Source organism: Astatotilapia calliptera, chromosome 19, assembly GCF_964374335.1.
Source record: "Astatotilapia calliptera chromosome 19, fAstCal68.1, whole genome shotgun sequence".
Classification (NCBI taxonomy): Eukaryota; Metazoa; Chordata; class Actinopteri; order Cichliformes; family Cichlidae; genus Astatotilapia; species Astatotilapia calliptera.
This window is the reverse complement of record NC_137440.1, coordinates 28,169,831-28,194,975: the sequence shown is the minus strand read 5'-3', so window position 1 is coordinate 28,194,975 and position 25,145 is coordinate 28,169,831. Positions and strand designations below refer to the sequence as shown.

The following is a 25,145-nucleotide window of genomic DNA, read 5'->3' as shown; positions in this document are numbered from 1 at the left end:
ATTGTCTCATTTTTCAGTCCCGGGTCTTAATTTTTGTATTTTATGTCTGTGATGCGCCAGATGTTTTCTGTTGATGAAAGGTCTGACTGCAGGCAAGCTAAACTGGCTTGTTTGTTTGTTTGTTTACTACAAAGTCATGTTGTCAAACATGTGCAGTATGCAGTTTACTGTTGTCTTGTTAACAACATTCTCTCTCATCGATGTTTTCGCAGGACTTGGTACTTTGGGTTACATCTTCTATGTCTGCTGGTGGTCCTGGCCCTACCTGTCAAGTCGAAACGCCGGCAGGCCAAAGAGCAGCAGGACGACCTCCAGAAGGACAACCAGACAGATCACAACAGCACAGACAACAACTGCAACCAGAAAGAAAAGACCACATGAGGGTCGGGACGGTGACGCGCCGCCCCTTCAGCAGCAGAAACACTGAGACGAACTATAAACTACTGAGACCTGGAGTGTGTTGAGTCCGTTTACCTGACAAAGAACCAAATATCTCCTATCAGACAGAAAACACAAGTCTACATCCTGGCAAAAACTTCCAGTAGCAAGGCTGACAGCAATCACACTTCTGACATGGATACAAGACCAAGGTGAAGAAATGGCCAAGGTGTAAACTAATGAGCGGTAGTGGTTACTTTACAATACATTAGTGAAAACGAACACCTCCAAGCTGCCTTAAACCCTCTATGTACTTTGAAGGTGAAATAACAGTTTGAATGGCACGCTGCAGGAACCTAAATGCAGTTACACCAGTGTGGTTTCATGTAAGGTAAACAGATTTAAAGCGCAGTATGTGGAGGGTTTTTGTCATTGTCTGGGTACAAGCCTCTGTTAGGTGGCAACAGAAAACCGTGTACATGTAAAAGAAACATAACCTTTATCATCAGCTGCCAATTTCAAACAGGCCTTAGGATCCTCAACATATTGTTTGATTTCTATGTCTTTTTTTTTTTTTTTTAATCTCTATTCCAGAAGAATTCACATCGTGTGTGTTTTGTACTTAGATGTTTGTGATGACACTAATTGAAATCCATTCTGAATGCTCTTTTGTTTTTTGTGGGATGACTTGACTATGCCTGAAAGAGAGAATCTCAAAGTGGAATTCAGATCTCATTCCTCTCCAGTCTAAAAGATTTAATAACTGGATATCTTTTTATATTTTTCATATCTGCTGCTTTTTTTTTTTTTTTTTTTTTTTGGGCAAAGAAGACTCATCTGATAAATGTGTGTTTCAAAGGGAGTTTGTTTACCCTATGGTAACTTAGAATACCTTTTAAGGCTTGTTGACTTGGGGTTCAGAATTATTATTATTTTTAAATTTCTGCTGATATTTGTCTCATGACAGGTTTCCTCTGTGTTCAGTTGTTAAAACAAGTCTCCAAAATGATTTTAATTAACAGAATTCCTACAGAATTTACATCCTTCTTGAGTTATTTGTGCAGTAATTGTCTTAAGTCCTACAAACGCAACAGAAATCTAATCAGATCACCGCACTGACTTAGAAATAAAGTGTCAAATGGTCCATGCACAGTGCATAAAAGCACATAAAGAAACCAGTTACAGTTATATATGTACGTGACTTTATAGTATTGTACAAATTTCAAACACACAAGCCAGCTGTTGTGGTAAATGGTCTTATTTCATATTGTGTGCACTTAATGTTAGCCTAGGGGATGTTTCAGCATTTGCTGTATGGTGTTCCTGTTTCCTCATGTTGTTTTGGTCCGTGGCTCGCCTTATTAGCCTTCTAGAGTCCCTCAGTTGGACCTTATAACAGCGACTGCTGTGATATTTTTCTGAAATCATTAGATCGGATTAATGAATGATGTAGTTAATGAAAACATGGTGCAGAGAGGACCTTTTACAAGGCACCTCGCTGCTCTTTGAATAATAGTGACACATAAATGTACCTGTAAGAGCAAGATATAGTCTTGGGATTTCAAAGCCCACAACATCACTTTGAAATTATGCTTCCTTTTTTTTTTTCTTTTTCCAAAAATCATTCTCAATAATTTAAGTTAAACTGATGCATTTGTTTCCTGTAAAGTAGTAACAAAGCAGCAGAGATGAGTTGGGGATTTTTCTTTCTTTCTTTTTTTTGGTTTTTAAGACTAAGATAACACTCGCATTTTCCTGCCATAACTTTGTGTGTGTGTACCAGTATTCATGTGACCCGTTGATGTGAACTCGACTTCACTATATTTGTAGCCTGGGCCCTGTGTAGGTGAGAGCGGCCCACCCAAGGGGAAAGGGATGTCATTGTTCAAAAACATAGCGATTATTGCACTGCATGGCCACCCAAACCAGCAGATCAATGCAAACTGCTCCATATGTCCAAAGTGCCAAATCATAAATGGCGCATTTTGAGTTTTTTTTTCTTTTGTGTATAAGTGGGCCTGCGTGTGTGCGTGTGCGTGCCTGTGGAACATATTGGTTATTTTTGTGTCAGAAGGAAATTTATTGAAAGATTTGTATAACAGTACATTACAATTCTGATTTATGTGGGGGAATAAAGAGAACTTATTTTTAAACACTAACACTGCCATTATGTCATAAATGATTTGTTTTTGTCCTGTTAAAAAAACAAAGTAATTTGTTTTTAAATGAATGCAAACACTAGTACAAAAGGGCTTTAGCTGCATATATCACATGTGCATATAACATTAACCTCCTAGGACCTGCCGTCCACATATGTGGACATTACATCATGGGTTATTTAGACCAAAATACACAATTTTGCTCTACAAGGGTCTAATATCCACTTACGAGGACATTATACTGCTACTGTTCTATCAAAATTAGTTTTTTCTTAAAAACAAAAATAAGGTAAAAAAATAAATAAAATCTGGTAATTCTTTGTTTTTACATTCATTGGGCCCCAATGTGACCAAATATCAAAGAGAAATTAAAAAAGCATGTCGTGGAAGAGTTCAGGTCTTAGGAGGTTAAGATTCTTGCATGTTAAAGAGAAACACGAGTAGAATCATTAAAATATATTAAAACATATTTATCAATTGGGTTTTTATCTTTTATTGATTTTTGTCTCTTTTTTTTTTTTTTTTTTTTTAAAACAATACTTGACTTGTGTGGATATATCCTTCATCCACCCAAAGTCAAAAAAATGAGGCAAACAAAAGGAATTGGCCTTATTTTCTGCTTTGTAGTGTAACAAAATTGCCATCATCATTAGATTATCCATCTACTGCTCCATGCACATCATAATGGGAATTGAGTACAAATTGGGGGGAGTATCCAGATGCTTTACTCAGGTTCAGCATTTATATTATACTTTAATAGGCGACCAAAGAAAAAGCTAAATATTTTGCTTTATATCAACAGAATTGCCTAAAAGCAACGCACAGCATGTAAGCTTTGTGCTTAAAGCTTATTTTAACTACTTGTTGAATTCAGAAAAATATTTTGTTGTGTTTTTAAACTCAGAACCTATAAAGTTACTGTTAAAACTGTAAAATTAATGTCGTACAGTAAAAACAAATCCCACCTCCCCGCTTTTTTCCCCCTGTTAGTTTTCTTGCCACATGTTACCCTGCTGTACTCTTGGGTGCGAGGAGGTGGAGTCTTACTGTAGCAGGTCGAGGCTCCTCTGTCAAATAGAAGCAAAGATATTATGGCTTAAAAAACGAAGACTTTGTGACTGGATTATCTGGACCGGAATTAAAATACAGAGCAACCCAGCGTAGGTAAGACTACTTTAAAAATTGTTGGTGTACTTTTCTCCAGCTTTTTAGAGGAGATAAAAAAAATAAATAAAAATGTAGGGACCTGTTGGAAAGCTAACGCTAGCCTGTTAGCCCGTTTCCAGGTTTGGCTAGCTTGTGTTTTCAAGTTGCTTCCTAGTGATAGTGAACGGGAAGTCGCTGCTGTGTTTGCAATATCGTGTTTGCAAAAGACCTTTGTCAAGACACCGGAATAACCGAGCCACACTATTTCTAAACTTTTCTTCGCCTCGTCACATTTAAAGCCATCTGATTATATGCGCGTCATACAGATGTTCTTTTTTTAAGAGTCATGGGGGTCAGAGCAGTGAACGCACCATAGACTTGGTGACTTTATATTATACACCGTATCAACATCGTTTAAATGGCACGATGTTGATACGGTGTTTTGCCTGTCAGTTTGTTGTGTCCATGAACTTTGTGCACGTTGCAAAGCCCACAGCCAAGCAGTTTAAGACTCTGTGTGTATCAAAAACATGAGACAGTTTTTGCTTATCCATATGACATTAGCAGACCCTGGTATGCATAAGGGAACTGAATCCTCAGCAGTTTCATACCCACATGACTGGTCATAAAAAGCTGACAGGTTAAATTTAGAGACCCTATCCAGTGTTGCTTAGTTCCCTTCTAACATTTGAATGCGTTCAGATAACCAAACAGCTGACGTGGAGTTTTATTTGATGGTTTGTGATGTTAGCTAGTGCTCTGTGTTTTTATATAAACACTATAAATGTCATGTTTATGTCAGTTTTCCAGCTGGAAACAAAGAGAATTGGGTTGCAAGTAACAAGTGTTTTCATTACTGATTAGAATTTATTATTTTCTTGGTCGATTTGACTTTTGGACATTAAAATGCCAGAAAACCGAACTTCTAAAGCCAGTTTCTTGTTTTGTCAGGGCAGCAACACAATTTATTTGATAAATTGTCACATTTAAGAATGGGTTAGAAAATAACTTGCAGTGATCGACTGATTTATTTGGTAATCCTTTGTTTTTCTTTATTTTTGTATCCAGAATCCTGTGTGTAGATCATTTTTATAGCACTAATTCACTTTCACAAGAACTGTGTTCATTTTCATTAATAACAGTAAATTGTTTGGTTTTCTACTATATTGTTGGGTGATTCAAAGGGTTAGTTTAATATTTAATTTTAATTGATCAGCACCTGAGTCATTGTAAACACTGTGATTATAGTGATACTAAAGTGACAGCTCCCATGCTACTTTATTGCATTATCTGTAAAATTAAGTCATACAGATGAGTCCAAACATCCTAATTGGCCTTTTATCTTTATCAGTCGGTGCCAAGCCATTGCATGTAATGAATGAATATCTGGTCGTGTGCCTCTATTGTGTTGGGTGAGGATGGGCGTAGGCCAGCCCCCTCATCTAATATTCAGCTGTTTGTAAAAAGGGGGGGATGCTGAGCCTGAGCCTGGCAGTGCTTGTTGAAACTGTGTGCAGCTGAGCAGAGAACCACTGCCAGTTTTACCCTTCACGAAGGTAAGAGTTTCTTTTGTAGTAATGTTTTCTGGAGATTGTAGGTCTTATTTTCCCTTCTTTCTCCAGCAGCTTATTTTTGACGTTTTTTCTTTCTTTCTTTTTTACTGGTTTATTGTCTCTGAGCTTTAGTGTGCATGTGTTTTGTGAAAAAGATGCGATTGAGCTCCACTCTGATCACTGCTGAACAGGGAGAGAGCGCTTAATGTTTACTGATTGGTTCTTGGGTGTATTTGTCCACCCATTATGCTGAGAGGCAAGAAGCTGGGGAGGGTGTGTCAACAGGCTCCAATTGCTTTGACTGTAAACAAAGGATTTTTTTCTCACCTCTTCCTGGCACTGTCTAATATGGGCAAATGGTTACCAGGCGATCCCTGACTGAAAATATAAAGAATTCAGAAAAAAAAGGTTAAATATTTGCATTGATTGGTTACTCTGCATTTGAGTAAACTGCCAGGCCTTTGTACTGACAGCCCAAGAGGCATGTGACATTTGAGTGTTTATTGACCTGAGCTTGAGCTGCTTGTCTGAAGGATTATGGTGAAATATTGAGCCGTATATAAAGCCCATTGCCAGGGCAACTTACAAGCAATGAATGGAGCTGATTAATTCTTTGTTACTGTGGCAGGAAGTAGGTCTGACCATTAGGAAAGAGCCCAACTTGATGAATGATTAATGAGTGCTTTTATCGATTGGCTGAATCCCTAATTCCTGTAAAAACCCCTTTCAAAAGAAAACATATTTTAGGGGCTTTTTCTTGTCCAGATATATTATACAGTACATTTATGGGAGTTTTGTGCCATTTTATCTTAAACTGGGAATATCTTTTCTAAATATAGAGTAAGTCAATACCCAGTAGTTAAAGTGTCAAAGAAAAAAACAAACCTTGGCCGTCCAGTTAAGGTAAAAAGGCTTAAAATGACTCAGTAAATTTAGAAACATGCTTGTCTCTGGGTTTAGGATAATTCTTGAGAATGGTTCACTCCAATTATAGATAATCTCGCTCCAGTGGGTTATGTGCATTGATTTGTCATATAGTCACTGCGTCTTACTGCTTTTTTCCTATCGGTGCTAAAGTACTTTTAGGGAGAACTCTGCTTTTTTCTTGTGTACAAAAGTTCCGCAATGTCCAATTTCAGGAAGTGGAGGAGGGTAGAAAAGGCTGGCTCTGATATAATTGGAGCAAACAGTCGAGTGCACCGATTGTCCTAGCCTTTATTACATCAGAGAGTCAAAGTTTAAAGACTATTGTTTGTCTTCATTGGTATTTGATGGCTTGGTTAACTATCTTGAGCAGAGCTTTGTGATTGCTCAGCCTTCATTATACTGAGTGGACAAATTTCAGTCAGTGTTTTCAGCCTCAGCAGACAGACTGAACGAAACTGAAGAGAACTAACAGCCCCTGCTCATCCCTGTGTAATAAGCTTGTTTAATAGATTGTAAGTATGGTTATAATGATACTTTAACATGATATTAAAAGATTTGTAATGACCTCTGAAATGCACGCTCAAAAAAAATTGTCCTGATAATTTGTGATCGATAATATAGTTGCATTAGAGTGGATATTGCAACATGTCGAACTTTTTATATGTGTGTTTCTTAAATATTATACTTTAATGTGTACACCATCTAGTTTCTGCTGTATTGTTATTGCTTGTATGTATGCATGCAAGTTGGGGTTTGGACAGTGGTGATTTATTCCACTGCATCACTTCAAAGGCACGCCACACCTCTTCCCGGTCACGATTTTAACTTCTTGTTTGTCTCTTAGAAGTGCTGTATATTTAGCTGCACAGGCCACAAAGCTATTGTTGTGCTCTTTAGCTCATTGTGAATGCTGCTTTTGCTCTCATTCTGCAGGGGTGTATAGCTGGTTAGCTGTCAACCATGGATACCAGCACGTCCCTAAAGATGACCTCTCTGGCTGTCCAGAGTCTGTTCAGCTATGTGGACGAGGAGAACCTGGCTGCCATCAAAGCGCATTTGGACATGTTCACGGATGTGGACAGCAGGAGTGATGTAAGCCACATCACAGCAGCCTTAATGTTGGCTCTAGAAGTTCAGGGAAGAATAAGCAGTAATTAAAGGCTCTTTAAAATAACTTTAGTTGGTGTTATGTAGGAAAACTGAAATCCTTCTGTGTGGAGTTTGTGTCCTCTTCCTGTTCAAAAACATACTTGTTAGGTTAATTGGTGATTCTTGGCTTTAGGTGAGAATATGAATGGTTGTTTGTGCTTGCCTTATGAAGGACTGGTGACCTCTCCAGGCTGTTTCCTATCTCTCACCCAAAATCAGCTTGGATTGGCTCCAGCTAGTAGCTAAGAAAATGAATGGATGGATGAAGATATAGTACTCATAAAACATTATTATTTTATTATCTTTTGCGTTCTTAATTATTTTAGATAACATTTTAGATATCTCTTGTCGCTGCAACTAAAAGGTCAGCTACTGTTTTACAACAGTAAAGAAATTGTTTATTATGTGCACTTAGTACTCATAGGACGTTATTGCAGTATACCCTGAAAGACACAGAGGGATAGAGCTTAGAAGGGAATATAAACATCCGAGGCCATTAAAAGGTAATGCAGTATCTCCACACTATGTGTACTGTACACTGTACGATTGTAGCAGCTGTAAGTAGCCTGATTCCTGTATTTGCAACATATACAATCTTAAAGGATAATGCCAGTGAGATGATATTTTGTCAAGAAATCCTACAAAAAGACCAGAACTCCAAAACTGAACCGATCCTACTACTAATAAGTATTTTCATGTAGCCAAAATCTGATTGTTGCACATTGCTGTTTGTTTCCATGTTTGTCTATATAGGTGCTGTAGTTTATGCACAGTGCTTGTATAGACACCCTCTTGCTGTTGCTGTAATTACCACAAAGTGCTAAATTTCCTGCAAATGAGTCCCGAGTTACATATAGGAGCATTTACCAAAAAAAAATAGAGCACATAGCAGGTTGTTAAAAGATTAAAGAAATAAAATTGTGCGGCGACAGACAGTCTGGTACCCGAGTAGAGCAGATTTTGTAATTTTAGGCTTTACATGAATTTGTTGACAAAGAAAAATTGAGACAATTCCAGACCTCTCCCTTAATGTGGAAAATATCAAGCAGCGTGTAGACTTGTATGGGACAGTAATCAGTTATGTTACTGTACATGAAGTCATAAAATCGTTGGACCTATCTGTCATTTTGTTCCAGTGACGTCTTATTTCATTTGTATTGGATAATCAACCACCTGTACTCCGCGTCTCCTTGTTTCAGAATGGACAGACTCCCCTCATGGTGGCAGCAGAGCAGGGCAGTCTGGAAATAGTGCAGGAGCTCATTAAGAGAGGAGCCAACGTTAACTTGGACGATATTGTAAGTTCTCAAATGCACACGCACGTGTCATCTCTTAATAAAGAGCACAGCCCCAAACATGAGTAAACGCAATGTACGCAGAATGGAGGGACAGGTGAAAAACAGTGCGGTCATTTAAACCACATCATCCACTTGACAAAGAAGACATAACTAGTGGCCTTGATGTTCCATCTTGCTGAACTCACCACATTCGGGCTTAGCCCTCAGCTGTTATGATCCGTCATGAGCCATAATGACAGCTTATTACATACTTTTACCTTCGCTCATTTGAGTAAATGACAGGATCCACTCACTAGCCAACACCCTGCGACTTCAGATCCCAGCACACACTCACGCATGCACGCATGCAGCCTCCTACTTCGACGCACGCATGCATTGCTCTCACACCACTTATTAACATCTCACGTAATGTAACCTATTATTACACATGGCGCACTCAAAGTCAAAGAAGAGAGAGGAAGTTTTCCATTTCGTAGTCCTGTCCGTGTCTCACACTCGCGCTCTGTGACACCTTTGTCTCTCGATGCGACACCGCGTTCCCATGAGCACCTGGTACGACCAGCTGGTAGGTGCGGTTTTCTTTTTTTTTTTTCTAACCATCCTCGAGCGTCCCATTTATTGCTCTGACAGATGCTCTGTCAACTGGATTTAGAGAATGGGAGTTCTCAAAGTAACAGGTAGTGTCTGTGTACAGGACTGCTGGACGGCGCTGATCTCGGCAGCTAAGGAGGGACACATCGAGGTGGTGAGGGACTTGCTGGAGAACAATGCTAACCTTGAGCACAGAGACATGGTGAGAATGTAGACGGTGTGAAATTTTTCCTCATTTAAAATATGTAAAGTTTGTGTTTACTGTACTACAAATACAAAGGAGCAAAAATGAAATTTGGCTAGAAAACTGGGCTCCCAACATCTAGCTAGCCTTGTGGGTGAAACGTGATCCAACACCTGTTACGTATTGGCCAATAGCCTTTTGTTTTGCTTTAGCTCCTCACTAACTCCCCTTACTTTCAATCAGTGTTACCAAATAAAGTCTTAAATGTATTTGGGGTATATTGCTGAGCTGGAACAAGCTCCAAGCACAACCAAAATGACTTAATTTACGATAATATAAAAAAAAAAAGGCTAGATAGCTTAACAACAGAAAAGAAAAAGACCTCAAATCAGTCTTATGAATTTACTGAAATGGTATATATTCCTTTTATATTTATTAATGCTTTCTGTTTGATGTGACAGTTCCACTGCTGGTTGAACAGAGTAATGCATTAGCTTGGAAATCGACCTAAAATTAAATTACTTTCTGTCTGATGGCTCCTTTCTAGTAGTAATCCCATTTACTGGGCTCTGGTTGTCTTTGCATGGGCAGTGATATGATTTAGTTACTTCGTCAGAGGCAAAGACTCGACAGTAACCAAACTATAGAAGCTTTTTTCTGTATTAATAAGATTAAAAGCAATGCTTAGGAAATATGATCTACATGTTGTTCCTAACTGGGCTGAAATCCTGGGAGAAATGTTAAAAAACACAGTAAGGATAGTGAAAACTAACAGTCTTTATGTATCACCGTGTATCAAAGGATACATTTGCTTTCGTATTATGTACCAGACATCTACATTATAAATCCTTGGCCTCTGCAACTCCATGGCAATGAGTCAGGAGGTGGGCTGACTCATTGGCGTTCATGGTGTGTCTAAGCTGCGTAGGAGAGATCACAGTCAGTCATCACAGTGGGATTATAATAAACGACACTGTGTGATACTTCACTTACTGGGTCACGTCATCTTTAAATAGCACATTTTCCAACCACAAAATCTGTCTAGATCTGTACTAGCCTGTAAGGTCAGTACTGTTGTTTGTCTTCCTCTTTATTATAATAAAATAAACTGAATATTACATGTGTTGTGTGTGTTGCTGTTTTCTGATCGTGTACACTTAAACTCCTCACTAGCTGAACTAGATTATCTGTGTTTTCTACTTAGGGAGGCTGGACTGCTCTCATGTGGGCAGCCTATAAAGGTCGTACAGATGTGGCCCAGCTGCTTTTGGAAAAAGGATCCAACCCTAACATCACTGGACAGGTATAAAAACTCAACACAGCATTGTTATTTGTATGTTATCTGTGTCTTCTGAAATCTTTGGGCATCTGTGATCTGATAATCTGAATAAAGACATTATTTGGTTTGTTTGTTATGATTTTAAACTCTGTGTAAATGCAGGGAAATAGAGAGAAATGTCTCATTTTAAATAAGTGGTAAAAGTCAGTAAATTTGAGAATTAAAGATAAAAAAGGGGTAAGCACCGCAGTGCTTTGCCTCTCCCCATCATCTGCTTTTACAGCTTGAAGCATTTGTATGACCGCGGGCTTAACACTGATCATTAGTTACTGTCAGCATGACTACACGGCTGTCCTCTGCCCCAACAGTACAGCGTCTACCCCATTATCTGGGCGGCAGGTCGAGGCCACGCAGAGATTGTCCGTCTCCTGCTGGAGCACGGAGCCAAGGTCAATTGCTCAGACAAGGTAACTACATACTGACAGATGCTCATTATTTACTTGCTTTAAATCCCACATAAGATGTGCTTTGTGGTTAGGACTCGGTCTAAAAGAACATTCTTATTCCCCAAGTGCCTTTCCTCTGTCCTGGGCCTCTTATTTGTTGCCCTTCCTTCATGATTAATCAATCTCTAGGTTGTTGATTGAATCATCTCTTGCACTCTGTCATTTTTTATTTGTAGTATGGCACCACTCCTTTGATCTGGGCAGCCCGGAAGGGCCACTATGACTGTGTGATGCACCTCTTGGCCAATGGAGCTGATGTAGACCAGGAAGGAGCAGTAAGTAGACTGTCAGTAGCATTCAGCAGTGATGCTAATCGTTTCATATAAAAATGGACACACTGTGTCAAAGGGAGTGTTTTCCTTTCTGTGTAAATTATTTTGATTACGAGTCAAGCTGTACATTAGGCAGCACCTCAGCTGTAGTTCACATAACTATAAACAAGACAGTGCTGTCATTTATTTCAAGGACTACTCCACACAGATGTAAGTACTCAAGAACTTCATTTGGCATTAGTTGTGATGATGCCACTAAAGGTTTCAGCAAAGTCACTTTTATTATTAATAAAAATAGTGTTCTTAATTATTTTGTGTCTGGAATGTTTGAGTAGCAGCATTATTTATTTTATTTCCACACGAACAAAACACAATCTTAACCCCCCCCCCCCCCAAATGATTTCTGCAATGTAGTGCATCTGTGCTGCTTCAAGTCATGTTGCATCTATGCTAATACAAAGTGAATGATGCGCTTTTTTTACGTGCTGCATCAGTAATCGGATGGAACTGTCATAGCTAATGTTACAGAGCAGTTTAAAAGGCAGTGACTAAGAGACTGTAGAGTTTGCAAAACCCGGGTTATTAGGCTCTTTAAGCTAGATTGTTCATTGACAGAAGGGTGTATTGTCTCTTAAAGCTCCTGAAATAAACAGGCATGCGGGAAAGGATGATCTTTACTGATAACTGCACATTTTTTGTTTGATAATAGGAATGAATAGCAAAAAGGGGTTCGAATGATGTCTAAATATGCCTCTTTCCTTGGCTTCACAGAACTCAATGACGGCTCTGATCGTAGCCGTGAAAGGCGGCTACACAGAGGTCGTCAAAGAGCTGCTGAAGAGGAACCCAAACGTTAACAAGACAGACAAAGACCACAACACAGCCCTTACCATCGCTGCCAAGGAGGGACACACAGAAATTGTGCAGGACCTGCTTGACGCCGGAACCTACGTCAATGTTCCAGACAGGGTGAGATGTTTGACAGTAGCAGCAGCAGTGGCTGATATGAAATACAATGGAAATAAAATACAACTCACTTTTCTCTGTTTGGTTTTCTCTGGTTTCTCTCTTGCAGAGTGGGGAAACAATGCTGATAGGAGCAGTTAGAGGAGGTCATGTGGAGATAGTGCGAGCTCTGTTGAACAAATATGCTGATATTGACGCCAGGGGCCAGGTAGAAGCTCCTCTCCTTCTGCCCTCTCATGTGCTCGGTGTAAAATGTCACCCTACTGATCAGTACTGTTTACTTATCCCTATTGTTTCTCAGTAAAGTGAACTTTTCCCCATGGGTTAGAATTACAGATATTTCTTGTTGTTGTTGCATAGACCTACCTTAATGTGCATAAAAATATGCACAGTACAGCATAATATGCTGCATTCCCAGCTATGCATATTAAACCATATATATTTTATTTTATTTGGGATTTTGTTAATGCAATTTGTTGTTGTTAGTACAAAAAAAGCTTTTATTTTTCATCAGGATGGAAAGACTGCCCTCTACTGGGCAGTGGAGAAAGGTAATGCTACCATGGTGAGAGACATTCTGCAGTGCAACCCTGACACCGAGAGCGCCACCAAGGTATCTTTCTTGACCTTTGAACTTCTTTAATTTGATTTCTTGATTATGTTGCAATTTAAAACCTCCAGAAAATCAAATTTTAAAACATGGTATTGGTATTTATATATAATTGTATTTATTTATTTATTTTTAAATGTGTGGTGTTGATTCATTGTTCTTTTTTATTTTGGCCATTATTCAGAGACAACAACAGCAAATATGTTTCCACACAAAGTTCAGAGAGGACAAATTATTATCTGGAAGGCTGTAACCTTCACTTTTACAGAGCGTTTTCTAAATAGCAACACTTTTATAACTGGATTTCACTAAACAAATGGTGAGGATAACAATAAATAAAAATAAACCTTAGATTTATACAATACTGTGCAAAAGTCACCGTGATATCTTTATATTTTGCTTCCAGAGGAATTCTTTCATTTTCAAAAATGTTTTCCAGGCTTTCTAAAGGTTTTTCAGAGTCTGTCTTTGTACACTGGCTGCTTTCTCACTCATTTTCAGTCCAGTCATTGTACCACAGCATTTTCAGAGGCATTGTTTTTGTTTAAGCCACTTAACACTGACCTATGAGTCATTCAAGAAACCGGTCAAAAAAAGACACCTAAGTCAAGGATGAACCGGTGTTGTGTCTACACATAACACATTGTCTACACAGTGTTATGTCTACACATGAGGCAGTTTAGCAAAGACCCAATTTTAAATTGTATCTTCAGGCATTTTCTTACAATAAGCCTACTGCAAAAAACAAAATACTTGTTCTGTTTTTTATTTTAGTTTTATCTGTATAAAATCTCAACAATAACACAGTTTACACAAACATAAAATTGTAGGTGATTCCAGAGAGCTGAAAAACTTAGCATATCTCAGGTGTGCAAAATAAAAATAAGTAAACAAATAAACAAAGAAACTGAACAAGTGGAGCATGAGGTGAACAGTAAAGTAATCTCCTAACAAATGGGAACAAATCCAGCAAGGAACAGAGAAATGCATTTGGCCTGCCCAGAGCCCGAACCTCAACATTGTTAAAGCAGTGTGGGATCATCTTAACAGAGAACAAAATAACAAGGCAGCCAACATCCAAAGAAGAGCTTTAAATGACCTTTAAGACGCCTGGAGAGCTACAGCTGAATACTACCTAAAGAAATTAAAAGTAAGCTTACACAAGAGAGTTCAGGCTGTTTTGAAGAATAATGGTGGTCACACCAAATATTTTATGCTTGTTAGAATTACGCAAACTCTTCTATACTTTATATACTCTGTATCCATATATGTTTGGACATGACTCGAAAAATCGCTACACCTATTTCAGACTTTCCAAGCAAATATTAAGAAATGAGGGGTTTCTCAAGACTGTATAATACTTTATTTCACAACTTTACCCCTCAATCTTTTTATATGTTGCCTGACCCTTGCTCTGAGTTCATGCTGCATCTCTCTGATAACAAATAACCTCAGGCATAGATTATTTTGTGCTTTGTACATTATTAGTCCCATATTGATTTAGCCAAGCTGTGAAATTTAACAGTGTGTAATGTAATAAATAGTCTGCTGCATACGAAGGTGATGTGGTTCTGAAGTTCTGAAGGGAAATCATTGTAAAGTTAATTGAGTGATTGTGTTTGTTTGGGTTTTAGGAGGGAGAGACGCCGCTTATCAAAGCAACGAAAATGAGGAGCATAGAGATCGTGGAACTGCTACTGGATAAAGGAGCCAAGGTGTCTTCAGTGGACAAGGTACTGTTTAAAGCACGCTTGGTCTTGCTTCTGTTTTTAGATTGTGTTCTCAGCTTGGAGTGAACAGTCATTAACTGAGCTCTGTGTTTTCTTCTCTCAGAAAGGAGACACGCCTCTCCACATCGCCATTCGAGGGCGTAGCCGAAAGTTGGCCGAGCTGCTGCTGAGGAACCCGAAAGATGGCCGCCTGTTGTACCGTCCCAACAAAGCTGGAGAAACACCGTACAACATCGATTGCACCCACCAGAAAAGCATCCTGACGCAGATATTTGGAGCGAGTACGACACATTTCACATTGCAAACTAAAAAAGGAGAATTTACGTTCAGAATTTGAGAAAAGAAGCTGTTTATTTTCTCTGAATATTTTTTCCTCCTAACTTTCTCTCAGAGCACCTGTCCCCCACTGAGTCTGATGGAGACATGTTGGGTTATGACCTGTATAGCAGCGCTTTAGCAGACATCCTTAGTGAGCCCACGATGCAGCCGCCTATCTGCGTTGGCCTGTATGCTCAGTGGGGCAGTGGCAAGTCTTTCCTTCTTAAGAAACTGGAGGGTATGTATTCTCCTGGATGAGAATAAAGTGGTACTGGGATGTGGAAAGTACTTTTTATTGTTTTTTAAATTTCTTTTTTGTTTTCGCCTCTCCGTTCTTCTCTTGTTCAACAGATGAGATGAAGACATTTGCAGGCCAGCAGATAGAGCCATTGTTCCAGTTCTCATGGCTGGTAGTCTTCCTCACCCTGCTGCTCTGCGGCTCAGTGGCCGTCGTTCTGGGCTTTACTGTTAATCCCAAACTGGCGATCGCGGTCTCGCTCAGCCTCCTCGCCCTGCTCTACATCTTTTTCGGTGAGGAGACAGACCGGCTTGAATACTGGGTACTGAATGATTGTGGGAAAACTCTGCTTTGATTTGAATCACTCTGCAGTGAGATGAGAATAAAAGGTCAGCCTGCTGTCCAAAGAGAATGTCAAGCAGAATTCTTTAACTGGAAAATATTTTGACCCCTGTTTCAGTGTGGCGTGTTTTTATGCTGTGCAAAAACATTTAATCTAAACTGTAAATCAAAGCCTTTTAATAATGAGTCAGTGACAGTGTTGTAATGAACCCCTTTTAAAAAAAATTACCAGCTTAGCTACTATTAAATTTTAATTCTGTTTAGTGGACATTATGTGTAAACATTGCTATGCTAGGACTTCTAGCCAAACTTAATTTGCAGATCTTGTCCCTGGTTAGGCTTTTGGGGTCTTCTATTATCCTAATACAGAGACAATTACTAGTAGAAACATAGTCAAGCAACCACTGCAGACAGTATAGAAATATTGACTAAAGCAAAAAAAATAAAAAATAGGAACAATGAGTGAAAAATAACAATTAAGAACAAAATAAAGAGAAAAATGGATGCTTTAAAGATCCAGCTCAGTGCTTACAGATCAGCCTTTGTTTGAATCATAATTTACTAAAGCGTGAAGAAACGTCTTTCGGCTGTTTTCATATTCACAAGGGGGCGCCACAGCATGTATTTGATTTAGTAGATTTTTATCCTGCATGCTGTTTGTGACCCTCCCAGAGTTTTAAGTCTCCTCCTGGTCTTGAAGCAGGGCATTTTTTGCATGTTTGGTGAATGCTTTAATGTGTCTTAAATTCGTAAAATCTTAACAAGAAGCACAACCAATCCTACTCCATCATCATCCTGGTTACACCATACTTGACAGCATTTGAAAAATTTTGCCTGTCACATTTTTTTTTTGTCACTGAGGCTTGGTCCTGGTAAAAATCTTACTGAATTTCAGAAGCCAAACCTTTTGAGGTTTAAGAAGATAAAGTAATCACAGATATTGGTTAAATGGAGTAAGGTGGACAATGTTATTTTTTTCTTTGTTGACTGTGATATGTCTTTGCATTTAGTATTGGTGTACTTCGGAAGCCGGCGTGAGAGGGAAAGCTGGAACTGGGCATGGGTCATCAGCACCCGGCTCGCTCGTCATGTCGGTTACCTGGAGCTGCTGCTCAAACTGATGTTTGTCAACCCTCGTGAACTCCCTGAGCAGACCACCCGCGCCCTTCCTGTCAGGTGACAATGATGCACAGACACAGAACTACATCCACTCGATTTATTGTAGTCAACACATAAAATACACCTTCACAATTTTCTTGTTGTAAGTTGTAAAATGCAATGCATTTGTTAGCACAGTCGACTAACTCTGTATATGTCTGCTGTAGTGATGATATTAAACTAAATACTGATCTGCATTCTCTCGCTCTTTATGCAGGTTCTTGTTTACTGATTATAATCGCCTGTCCAGTGTTGGAGGAGAGACGTCAATGGCTGAAATGATTGCAACGCTGTCAGATGCCTGCGAGAGGGAGTTTGGCTTCTTAGCCACCCGGCTGTTTAGGGTTTTCAAGAGTGATGAGATCCAAGGTGATGTTACTGGCTTTTTTTATGAGTCATGTCAGGACTCGTAAAGAAAAAGTTTACTGAGACAATAAAGAATATTACATTTACAAATAATACACTATATAACTAAATGCTGTTTTTTTTTTTTAAACGTGCTGCAGTTCAGCAAAGGATAAATAATATAAATTATGTATTTTTATTAATCAGAACTTGTGTAAAATTCTAATGATGGGAATTCTGTGGGAGTCTTATAAGCATTGTGGACTTTTCTTGGTGAACCACTGCACAAATTGTGATGGTGAGTCATTGTGGGCAAAAAATATGACGGAAATACAAATGAAAGAAAGCGCTCGAGAGACCAAGAGATACCTGTGTCGCAGTAAATAGACCTTTGAAGAAAGCTGTGCAAACAATCTCCCGACATCTGTCTCCCTCTTAGTTAGCTACATTTGGTTTGGTCATGCAGGAGTGGTTTTAACCTGCTTCAACAGCAAACAACAAATGATAAACAAAACAAACTTGCAAGTTAATGGTGAAAGTAAATGAATAGAAAGAAGGAGCAGGCTCCAGAGTAGATTCCGGACCAGAACTCCCAGTAAGCCCAGTATAAACACCGGTAGCTGCTGATGTAGCAGGAATTTTTTTAATTCATTGTTTTATTCAACTTAAAAAGTCTTTATATCCTTCTTGATGTATTTTTAGCATGTGAAGGTGTGTTGTGCCCTCTGTGCATCTGTGTAATATTACTGTCTCCTTTCTGTGAACCCCTTAGGTCAAAAATGGAAGAAAACATGTTGTGTTCCCTCATTTGTACTCTTTGCATTGATGCTAGGGTGCTTGATCACTGGTGTGGCACTGTTGTCTATTTTTAAGGTAGGTGTTTTTAGTTCTCTGAAAAAAATACTGTGTAGGTGTATTTTGTTTATCCTGGTCTGAAATAGCCTTACAAGAAGAGAGCCTACCCAGTATGTGTCAGAGTTTCAGTCCTACTTTTTATCTTTTGGTTCCTCAGGTGGACCCTAGGAATCTGACAGTAAATGCAGTGCTGATTGCGATGGCTAGCATGGTTGGCCTGGCCCTGCTGCTCAACTGTAAGACCTGGTGGCAGGTGGCTGACTCTGTCCTCAACTCCCAGAGGAAACGCCTGCACAGTGCTGCCAACAACTTGCATAGACTCAAGAGTGAAGGGTTTATGAAGGTAATTTAGTAATTGTAGATAATCAAGAGAAAATGGAAATCCTCTGACATCCTGTTGCCATGACAGTGGGACATTCAGTTTGCTTATGAAATTATGAAGTTGTGCTTTCTAATTCAATTGATTTCCTTTAGTTCATAGAAAATGAATTGGCTTTGATTTGTTTTGGGGTTTTTTATGTCTCACAGGTTCTGAAACATGAAGTGGAGCTGATGTCAAAAATGGCCAAAACTATCGATGGCTTTACCCAGAACCAGACACGCATGGCGGTTATCATTGATGGGCTAGATGCTTGCGAGCAGGACAAAGTGCTGCAGATGCTGGACACGGTGCGTGTTTTCATGTGCGTCAGTACAGGCAGATTAACAATTAGAGCAGCTTCCTCTTGACTGAAAACAAGATAATGGAATAATTAGATTTTTTTGACATCTGCCGCTCAAGAAAATTTATAACTATGAGCCAGAGAGTTTTAGAGCATCTGCCATGTGGTTTAAACACAAAGTGGGTCTTTCACCTGTGCACACAGAGACCACACATCTCTGTTGCACTGCAGCCACCTTGGTGTTCCCAGCTGCCTCAGCTTGCCTCCAAGTTTAGATTCTTTTTCCCAGCTGCTCTAATATAATTTCCTTTAGCCAAATGTTATTATTTGGTGAAGTAATTCCAGGGAAGACGGCAGCCTCCTGTGTGCTAATGCAATCTTCTCATCTCTGCAAGCATGTCCCAGTCACTCCATAACCTTTTTCTTTTGAGAGAGACTCAAACAACACATTTGTCAATTAACTAAATGTAATTTTTTTTCTCTCAGTCTGTGTACTTTTGCTAACAGATCATGTGCATTAAAGATGCAGACATCATGTGAAAACATTTTCACTTGATTCTGCTGACAGCTGCTTTTGGACAGGAGGTTCATCGTCCTGCAGGCGAGCCTTAGGGTTGTTGGCTACGGGTTACCAAACCAGCACTGCATCTAGCACAAATTGATGTCCTGTGACACTTGGACAATGTCTCTTAGTTAGTCGAGTGGAATTCCCCAGCACCATGTGCTGTGGACAGTCAGCTCTCACAGGAGTCATTATGTTTAAGTACTACAGCTGACTGACTACCTCGAGGTGTCGCGTCATGGAGTGATTAGATTGTAAACATATATTTAATGCAACTGAAAGATACTGAAAAACTTTCTTATGGTGTTTCTTTTTCTTTCCAGGTAAGGGTCCTCTTTTCTAAAGGCCCTTTTATCTCCATTTTTGCCAGTGACCCCCATATTATCATCAAAGCTATCAACCAAAACCTCAACAGTGTGCTAAGAGACTCCAACATCAATGGACACGACTACATGAGAAACATTGTCCACTTGCCCGTGTTCCTCAACAGCAGAGGATTTAACACAGCTAAAAAGATGAGCATGGCAGCACCCACCAACGGGGAGCCACTGTCTGGTGAAGGTAGACGACAAAGGCTACACGTCTTCCTTTTAAAGTGCTTTATTTTTTTCTTTACTGTCGTCTTTTAGTGTGTTATATAGCTTTTTGTGTGTGAAAAAGTCTGCAAAGTTACACCCAAAGTTTACTACAAAGGGAGTTAATCTCTCCCACAATAGAGTGCTGCTACTGAACAGTTTAAAGCACCTCATTTGTAGGTCAAGTGTTACTTCCCCCACATCTATGTCACAATAAAACAAACATTTCCACTCAGCAGCTAGTTTGACACACCATTTTTACTTACTTGTTGAAGCCATGCTAACTCTAAAATGTCTCACCAAGTGCAAACACACTAAGTCTTCTGTTACTGGTTGCAAGAGCAAAAACAATGTGCACTTCCCCCATGTGAGGAACCCAATAACCAATTGATTACTTTTGGCAGTGTCCCCATAACAATGTTAGCACATTGTGGGGCTAATTTCACAAGCCAGAGCAATAGTATATTGGAATTGTCACACTGAGGCATCAAAATTTGTAAGCTTTTGTAGATGTGAATGCTTTTTTGTTAGCAATTCCCTCATAGTACATTTGTAGAAAAATATACCGACGGGCACTGTTCTTGATCCTGTTATTTTAAAGAAAGCAATCTAGATTTGCAAATGTCTTTAACGGGTTGTTCCTTTGCTCATGATCATCTCTGCACCAAGGTTATGCTTTATGTAAGGTAGCAACTTCTGCAAGACTTTTTTTGTTCTGGATCATATTCTTGGCTACACCCCAGGATTTTGTTAGCCACTAGCCACTAGCTGGTGGTGGTCAGAGGGCCCGGTGGCGCCAGTGTCCGGCAGCCTCGCCTCTGTCAGTGCGCCCCAGGGTGGCTGTGGCTACAATGTAGCTGCCATCACCAGTGTGTGAATGTGTGTGTGAATGGGTGGATGACTGGATATGTAAAGCGCTTTGGGGTCCTTAGGGACTAGTAAAGCGCTATACAAATGCAGGGCATTTACCATTTAGCTCTAAGAAGGCAGCTCCTCCTCATAGAACAACGCTAATTAGCCAACGCTCCAGGCAAGCTGACCCATCTAGAGTAGATTGGAATTTTTGTAAGTGGGGTCTTAAAGAGGCAGCAGCTGAAATGATACGTTTCAGTGAGATAATAAAAAGTGGTCCTGTATAGTAAAGGGAAAACCATGACCCACCCTTCTAGTTGACCCACAAATTAAAGTTATAAACTTGTAACTGGGCATAATATGGTCACTTTAATATATACAAGTAGGTTTACACAGAGCTTTGAGGCATTTTATAAACTCATAGTTTCATAAACTGTTTTACATCTAATACTTGGTGATGCTTGATCGTCTCTGTTGACACTTTGACTCTTCCTCTTCATCCCTTTCTCTAGGATGGCATGAAGACACGGACAAGAAGATGTCTCAAAGCAGCCTGGCTCAAGACCAGGCCAAACTTGGCAGCAAGAATGCCTTAAACCGCAGGGTAACAGCTTTTCAAGTCAAGTTTGTAAAAAAAAAAGTATTACATGTAATATTTTGGTGTGATTTACAAACACACATCAGTGGTTGATTTCCTAACTTTAGGTTTGTAAGTTAAGAAGACGAGGAAGAGCCGTGGTAGTTCAAAACAGATTGTTAATAAAAAGAAAAATCAAATAAAAAAACTCCAAAGTGTCATTAGTCCAAATTCTACTTTAAGCAGGGAGTGTTCACTGCTTGCACCAGCCTGTAATACCCAAATCAAAAAGGCTGCAATAGCACATTGAAGAAGCTTTGGACACAATATGAAAGCAGGCAGGGTTTTTTTTTTGTTTCAATAATTTCCCCAAAACCCACGCTGTTTAGGAAAGTACTTAATATTCACATTTGATTTCTACATATTAATCAAACAAAATGAAAAAGCTGCCAGTTCACTGCTCTTTGACCAGAAAACATTGGCTTCGTGTGAGATATTCTGGCTGAGAAACCTTCACTGCTATCTCTCTTCAGCCTCCTCCCTGAAGGAGGGAGGAGGAGGGGTTCAGTACAGGCGTGGTGTTGGCAGGCGGTGCAGAGGCCAGAGGACAGAAGGAGACACACAGAGACAAAAAGAGAGAGGTGCTCGGTGTGCGGCCAAGGTTCCTGGTGTAATTGATGTAATGGCTGTTTATCCTTCCTGCTGCGTTGCCACAGCCTAATGACAAGGCCTAGCAGCAGTGGGTCCCTGTGACAAAACACTGGCACCAGGTCTGCTGGCAGGAGGCTAAGTGACTCTGCTGCTGTCGCTGATGCCTTCCACCCTCCTATGAGACCTTCCCCCCAATCCCCCCTTTCCTTCCCACTTTCCTTTCTTGTTTGTTTGTTTGTTTGACATTTGGTTGTACCTTGGGTTTACCCAGCATCCTCCATTATTGATGTTGGCCCCTTTAATACAGGGCAGCATTCTCTTTTTATATGCCGCTAGCTAGCACTTGGCAGGAGGGCCCTATTTCTAGAAGTGGAGATTAAAATGAGGGGGCAGGAGGGCAAATTGACTATGAGCTCTCTCCACACTGAAATTCTGTGACTTCTTGAATTAAGTGTGATGCTGTAAATATCTCTGTAGTATTTTAACATTTATTGGATTGAAACTAATTGCTGCTTAGTATTTCTTAGCACTTCAAGGAATCATCAAAATAAACCATTGACGCTGTGAAGCTACAGCAAAAGTTAATAAATACCAAAAAGCTAGCCCCAAAGAGGTGTCTCTATGATAGACCTTTTTGGTTCAGACTGAGCGGTGGCCATATGTTTCATCTCTCTGAGAAAGAGGTCATGAGACTGGTGTTACAACTTCAAAGTCAACCAAAAGGCTTGTCTTGGCTCATGACCATTGCAGCTGTCTGAAATCATCACAGATGTTCTCCGGTAGATCTGTGTCAATAGCTTGCCTGTGTGTCATGACTTTTCAGTGTTGGACAGCGGCTCTTTGATTTCTTCTGTGCAGTCACAGAGATTTAGTGCTGTGTATGTCATGGCCATTAAGAGATTGGTTATATGGAAGGAAAGAAACCCATGTACATCTCTTTTACAGGGCTTATCGGTATAAACCTTAACTGGATTATGTTGAGAGTAAGGTAGTGTTTGCTGTTAAAAATTATTGTGGTGCTGCTGATACTTTAAAATAAAATCTCTCTCTCAAATATGGGGTATGTGGAATAATATAGAAATGATCCCATCTAGATGTAGTCGTAGTCTAATGAAGCAAAGGTTCTTAAAATGGTCTTAGATCACATGGTGACCATGAAACCTCTCCTCTGGTCTCATGATGCACATAGCGGGACAGTAAGGGTGCGTTCTCACAAACATCAGTCAGGGTCCACAATAACTGCTGCAGTTTCAGTTTAGAAGTCTAACATTAAACAGGAAAAATTTATGGCTCTCTATGGTTCCTTTGCTGTATTTCTTTTCCATGTGTGGCTAGAATACACTTCCTGTTTTCCTGGTCCCTTTATTATATACTGTGAACCAGTGGTGTCAAATATAAGGCACGTGGGCCAAAGTCGGTCCGGCAAAGACTCCAATCTGGCTCATTAAACAGCTTTAGAAAATGTGAATGTGGGCACAGATTTTAAACTTTTAACTGTATTTATGAAGACTTTTTATAAATATAGAAGAACCTTAGAAGAACCTTTCCTGTAATTTTATGCATTTATTATGTAGTTTCACCGGTTCTGTCCACTTAAGATCAAAGTGTGGCCCACGATATAAAATGAGTTGGACGTCCCTCGTGTAAAGTGTTTTTTGGCGATCCATTATGTAACTTATTGTGAAGTAAAATGCAGCATGTACCATCTCCAGCCTCATGCTAATGAGTGTTTGTCTGCTAAGGACACATACCGACGGCGTCAGATGCAGAGGACCCTCACCAGACAGATGTCCTTCGACCTGACCAAGCTGCTGGTGACCGAGGACTGGTTCTGTGACATCAGCCCACAGACCATGAGGAGGCTGCTCAACATTGTTTCTATTACAGGTGAGGAATTAACCATGATCTGCTTGGGAACTGTACATATTATTACAGTAATAAAGCCATTTTTTTTTTTTTACATCAACATCCGCGCTTCAAGAGTTCTGTTTTAATGAAGAGTACATTTTGCTTGTAAGCTTAAACAGTAATTTTAATTTAACCACAAAGGCTTGGCAGACTTAGGATTTAGAGGTTATAAATATATTATAATAAATTACACAAGGGGTACAGTAATAGAACAGAGTAGAAGATTAAAAACAGTTGGCACTACCACTGACAGTTTGTTTTTAAGCAAGTTGGCATAACAAGCCCCTATAGCTGATTAGTGCTTGTGAGCAAAACCATTATATGTTATACAAGTCAATGATGCAGCCAAAAGAAAATGTTTGTTATTAAGCAGATTGGAAGTGACTTCTGTGGCCCCTAATCCTCTGATTCGTTGTTGGCAGGTCGTCTGTTACGCGCCAATCACATCATCTTCAACTGGGATCGACTGGCGTCATGGATAAACCTGACAGAAGAGTGGCCTTACAGGACATCATGGATCATCCTGTACTTGGAAGAGGCTGATGGGATGTCTGATCAGGTTACTCTCAAGACCATCTATGAGAGGTATACACACACAGAAACATCATCTTTTGATTAGTTACTGATCTGATTTATTGACTTTCTTGCCTTTCTTTCCCGGGTTGTTTTATTGCCTTTTATTCATTCTCTTTCTAACTTGAGGGCAGCACTAGCAGACTGATCATCAACTAAATTATCTAAGTGAAAATTAGATGATGGATGTATTTGGATGAGTAAAATTCCACATCTTCAAGCCGGAATAAAAAGCCTGAGATGTCAGCTAAGAATTTGCTTTTATTGCTCTCTGTTTAAGTAACCCTAACCAGCAGGTGGCAGTAGAGGATTTTGTTTTCCATGCAGGCGAGATAATCTGTACACATGTAGTGCCAAAGGCTGTGCCACACTAATTGGCAACTGTCAGACAGATTTTGTAATTGACCATAATGTTCAAGGCGAATGATGACTGAGTTATTGCCCGGATTCGAGATTCACAAAGGGACACTAATTCTTTAAAGTCTACAAGAGGAGCAGTAAAGTCTTGTCCCTGTGTGTGTATACTGTGAGGTCATGAATGCTTTTAGGCGTGCTCACCGCAGACGAGAGGAGGAGACCGATAGAGGCTGAGTCGCTGGGTTTGGGCGCTGTTGTGCATCAATCGCTGGCCTTTAAAGGTTGCACTCTGTCACAATACACTAGCGCCCACGACTCCTGCGGCAGGGAAGTGTCACAGACGGTTATTGTCAGCTATTCAGCCAGCTAGATTCAGCCGACAACTCTCCATCCCCCATCTCCAAACACAAACCACTACCTCATT

The 25,145-nt window shown here is 39.8% G+C and overlaps 2 protein-coding genes across 8 annotated transcripts in view; both read left to right on the top strand.

Moving 5' to 3' along the window:
* Window positions 1-704, top strand: part of mboat2a (membrane bound O-acyltransferase domain containing 2a) — a 42,822-nt gene extending 42,118 nt beyond the window's left edge. The window contains exon 13 of the mRNA XM_026151727.2: window positions 213-704. Coding sequence (XP_026007512.1) covers window positions 213-381 — 169 coding nt within the window. The 3' untranslated portion in view covers window positions 382-704. The remainder of the gene's footprint in view (window positions 1-212) is intronic.
* Window positions 705-3,552: 2,848 nt separating this feature from the next.
* Window positions 3,553-25,145, top strand: part of kidins220a (kinase D-interacting substrate 220a) — a 46,185-nt gene continuing 24,592 nt past the window's right edge. For 4 of the 7 annotated variants that reach the window (XM_026151224.2, XM_026151223.2, XM_026151222.2 and 1 more), the window contains exons 1-23: window positions 3,553-3,701; window positions 7,097-7,255; window positions 8,512-8,610; window positions 9,305-9,403; window positions 10,590-10,688; window positions 11,033-11,131; window positions 11,347-11,445; window positions 12,214-12,411; window positions 12,518-12,616; window positions 12,923-13,021; window positions 14,653-14,751; window positions 14,852-15,029; window positions 15,140-15,304; window positions 15,418-15,597; window positions 16,657-16,822; window positions 17,022-17,173; window positions 17,922-18,022; window positions 18,162-18,347; window positions 18,533-18,673; window positions 19,552-19,789; window positions 21,168-21,259; window positions 23,626-23,770; window positions 24,214-24,376. In XM_026151224.2, the coding sequence (XP_026007009.1) occupies window positions 7,124-7,255; window positions 8,512-8,610; window positions 9,305-9,403; window positions 10,590-10,688; window positions 11,033-11,131; window positions 11,347-11,445; window positions 12,214-12,411; window positions 12,518-12,616; window positions 12,923-13,021; window positions 14,653-14,751; window positions 14,852-15,029; window positions 15,140-15,304; window positions 15,418-15,597; window positions 16,657-16,822; window positions 17,022-17,173; window positions 17,922-18,022; window positions 18,162-18,347; window positions 18,533-18,673; window positions 19,552-19,789; window positions 21,168-21,259; window positions 23,626-23,770; window positions 24,214-24,376 (3,029 nt within the window). In that variant the 5' untranslated portion in view covers window positions 3,553-3,701; window positions 7,097-7,123. Of the gene's footprint in view, window positions 3,702-5,099; window positions 5,240-6,483; window positions 6,676-7,096; window positions 7,256-8,511; window positions 8,611-9,304; window positions 9,404-10,589; window positions 10,689-11,032; window positions 11,132-11,346; window positions 11,446-12,213; window positions 12,412-12,517; window positions 12,617-12,922; window positions 13,022-14,652; window positions 14,752-14,851; window positions 15,030-15,139; window positions 15,305-15,417; window positions 15,598-16,656; window positions 16,823-17,021; window positions 17,174-17,921; window positions 18,023-18,161; window positions 18,348-18,532; window positions 18,674-19,551; window positions 19,790-21,167; window positions 21,260-23,625; window positions 23,771-24,213; window positions 24,377-25,145 lie in introns of those variants that run through there. The other 3 variants (XM_080294136.1, XM_080294134.1, XM_080294135.1) reach the window with 3 other exon arrangements.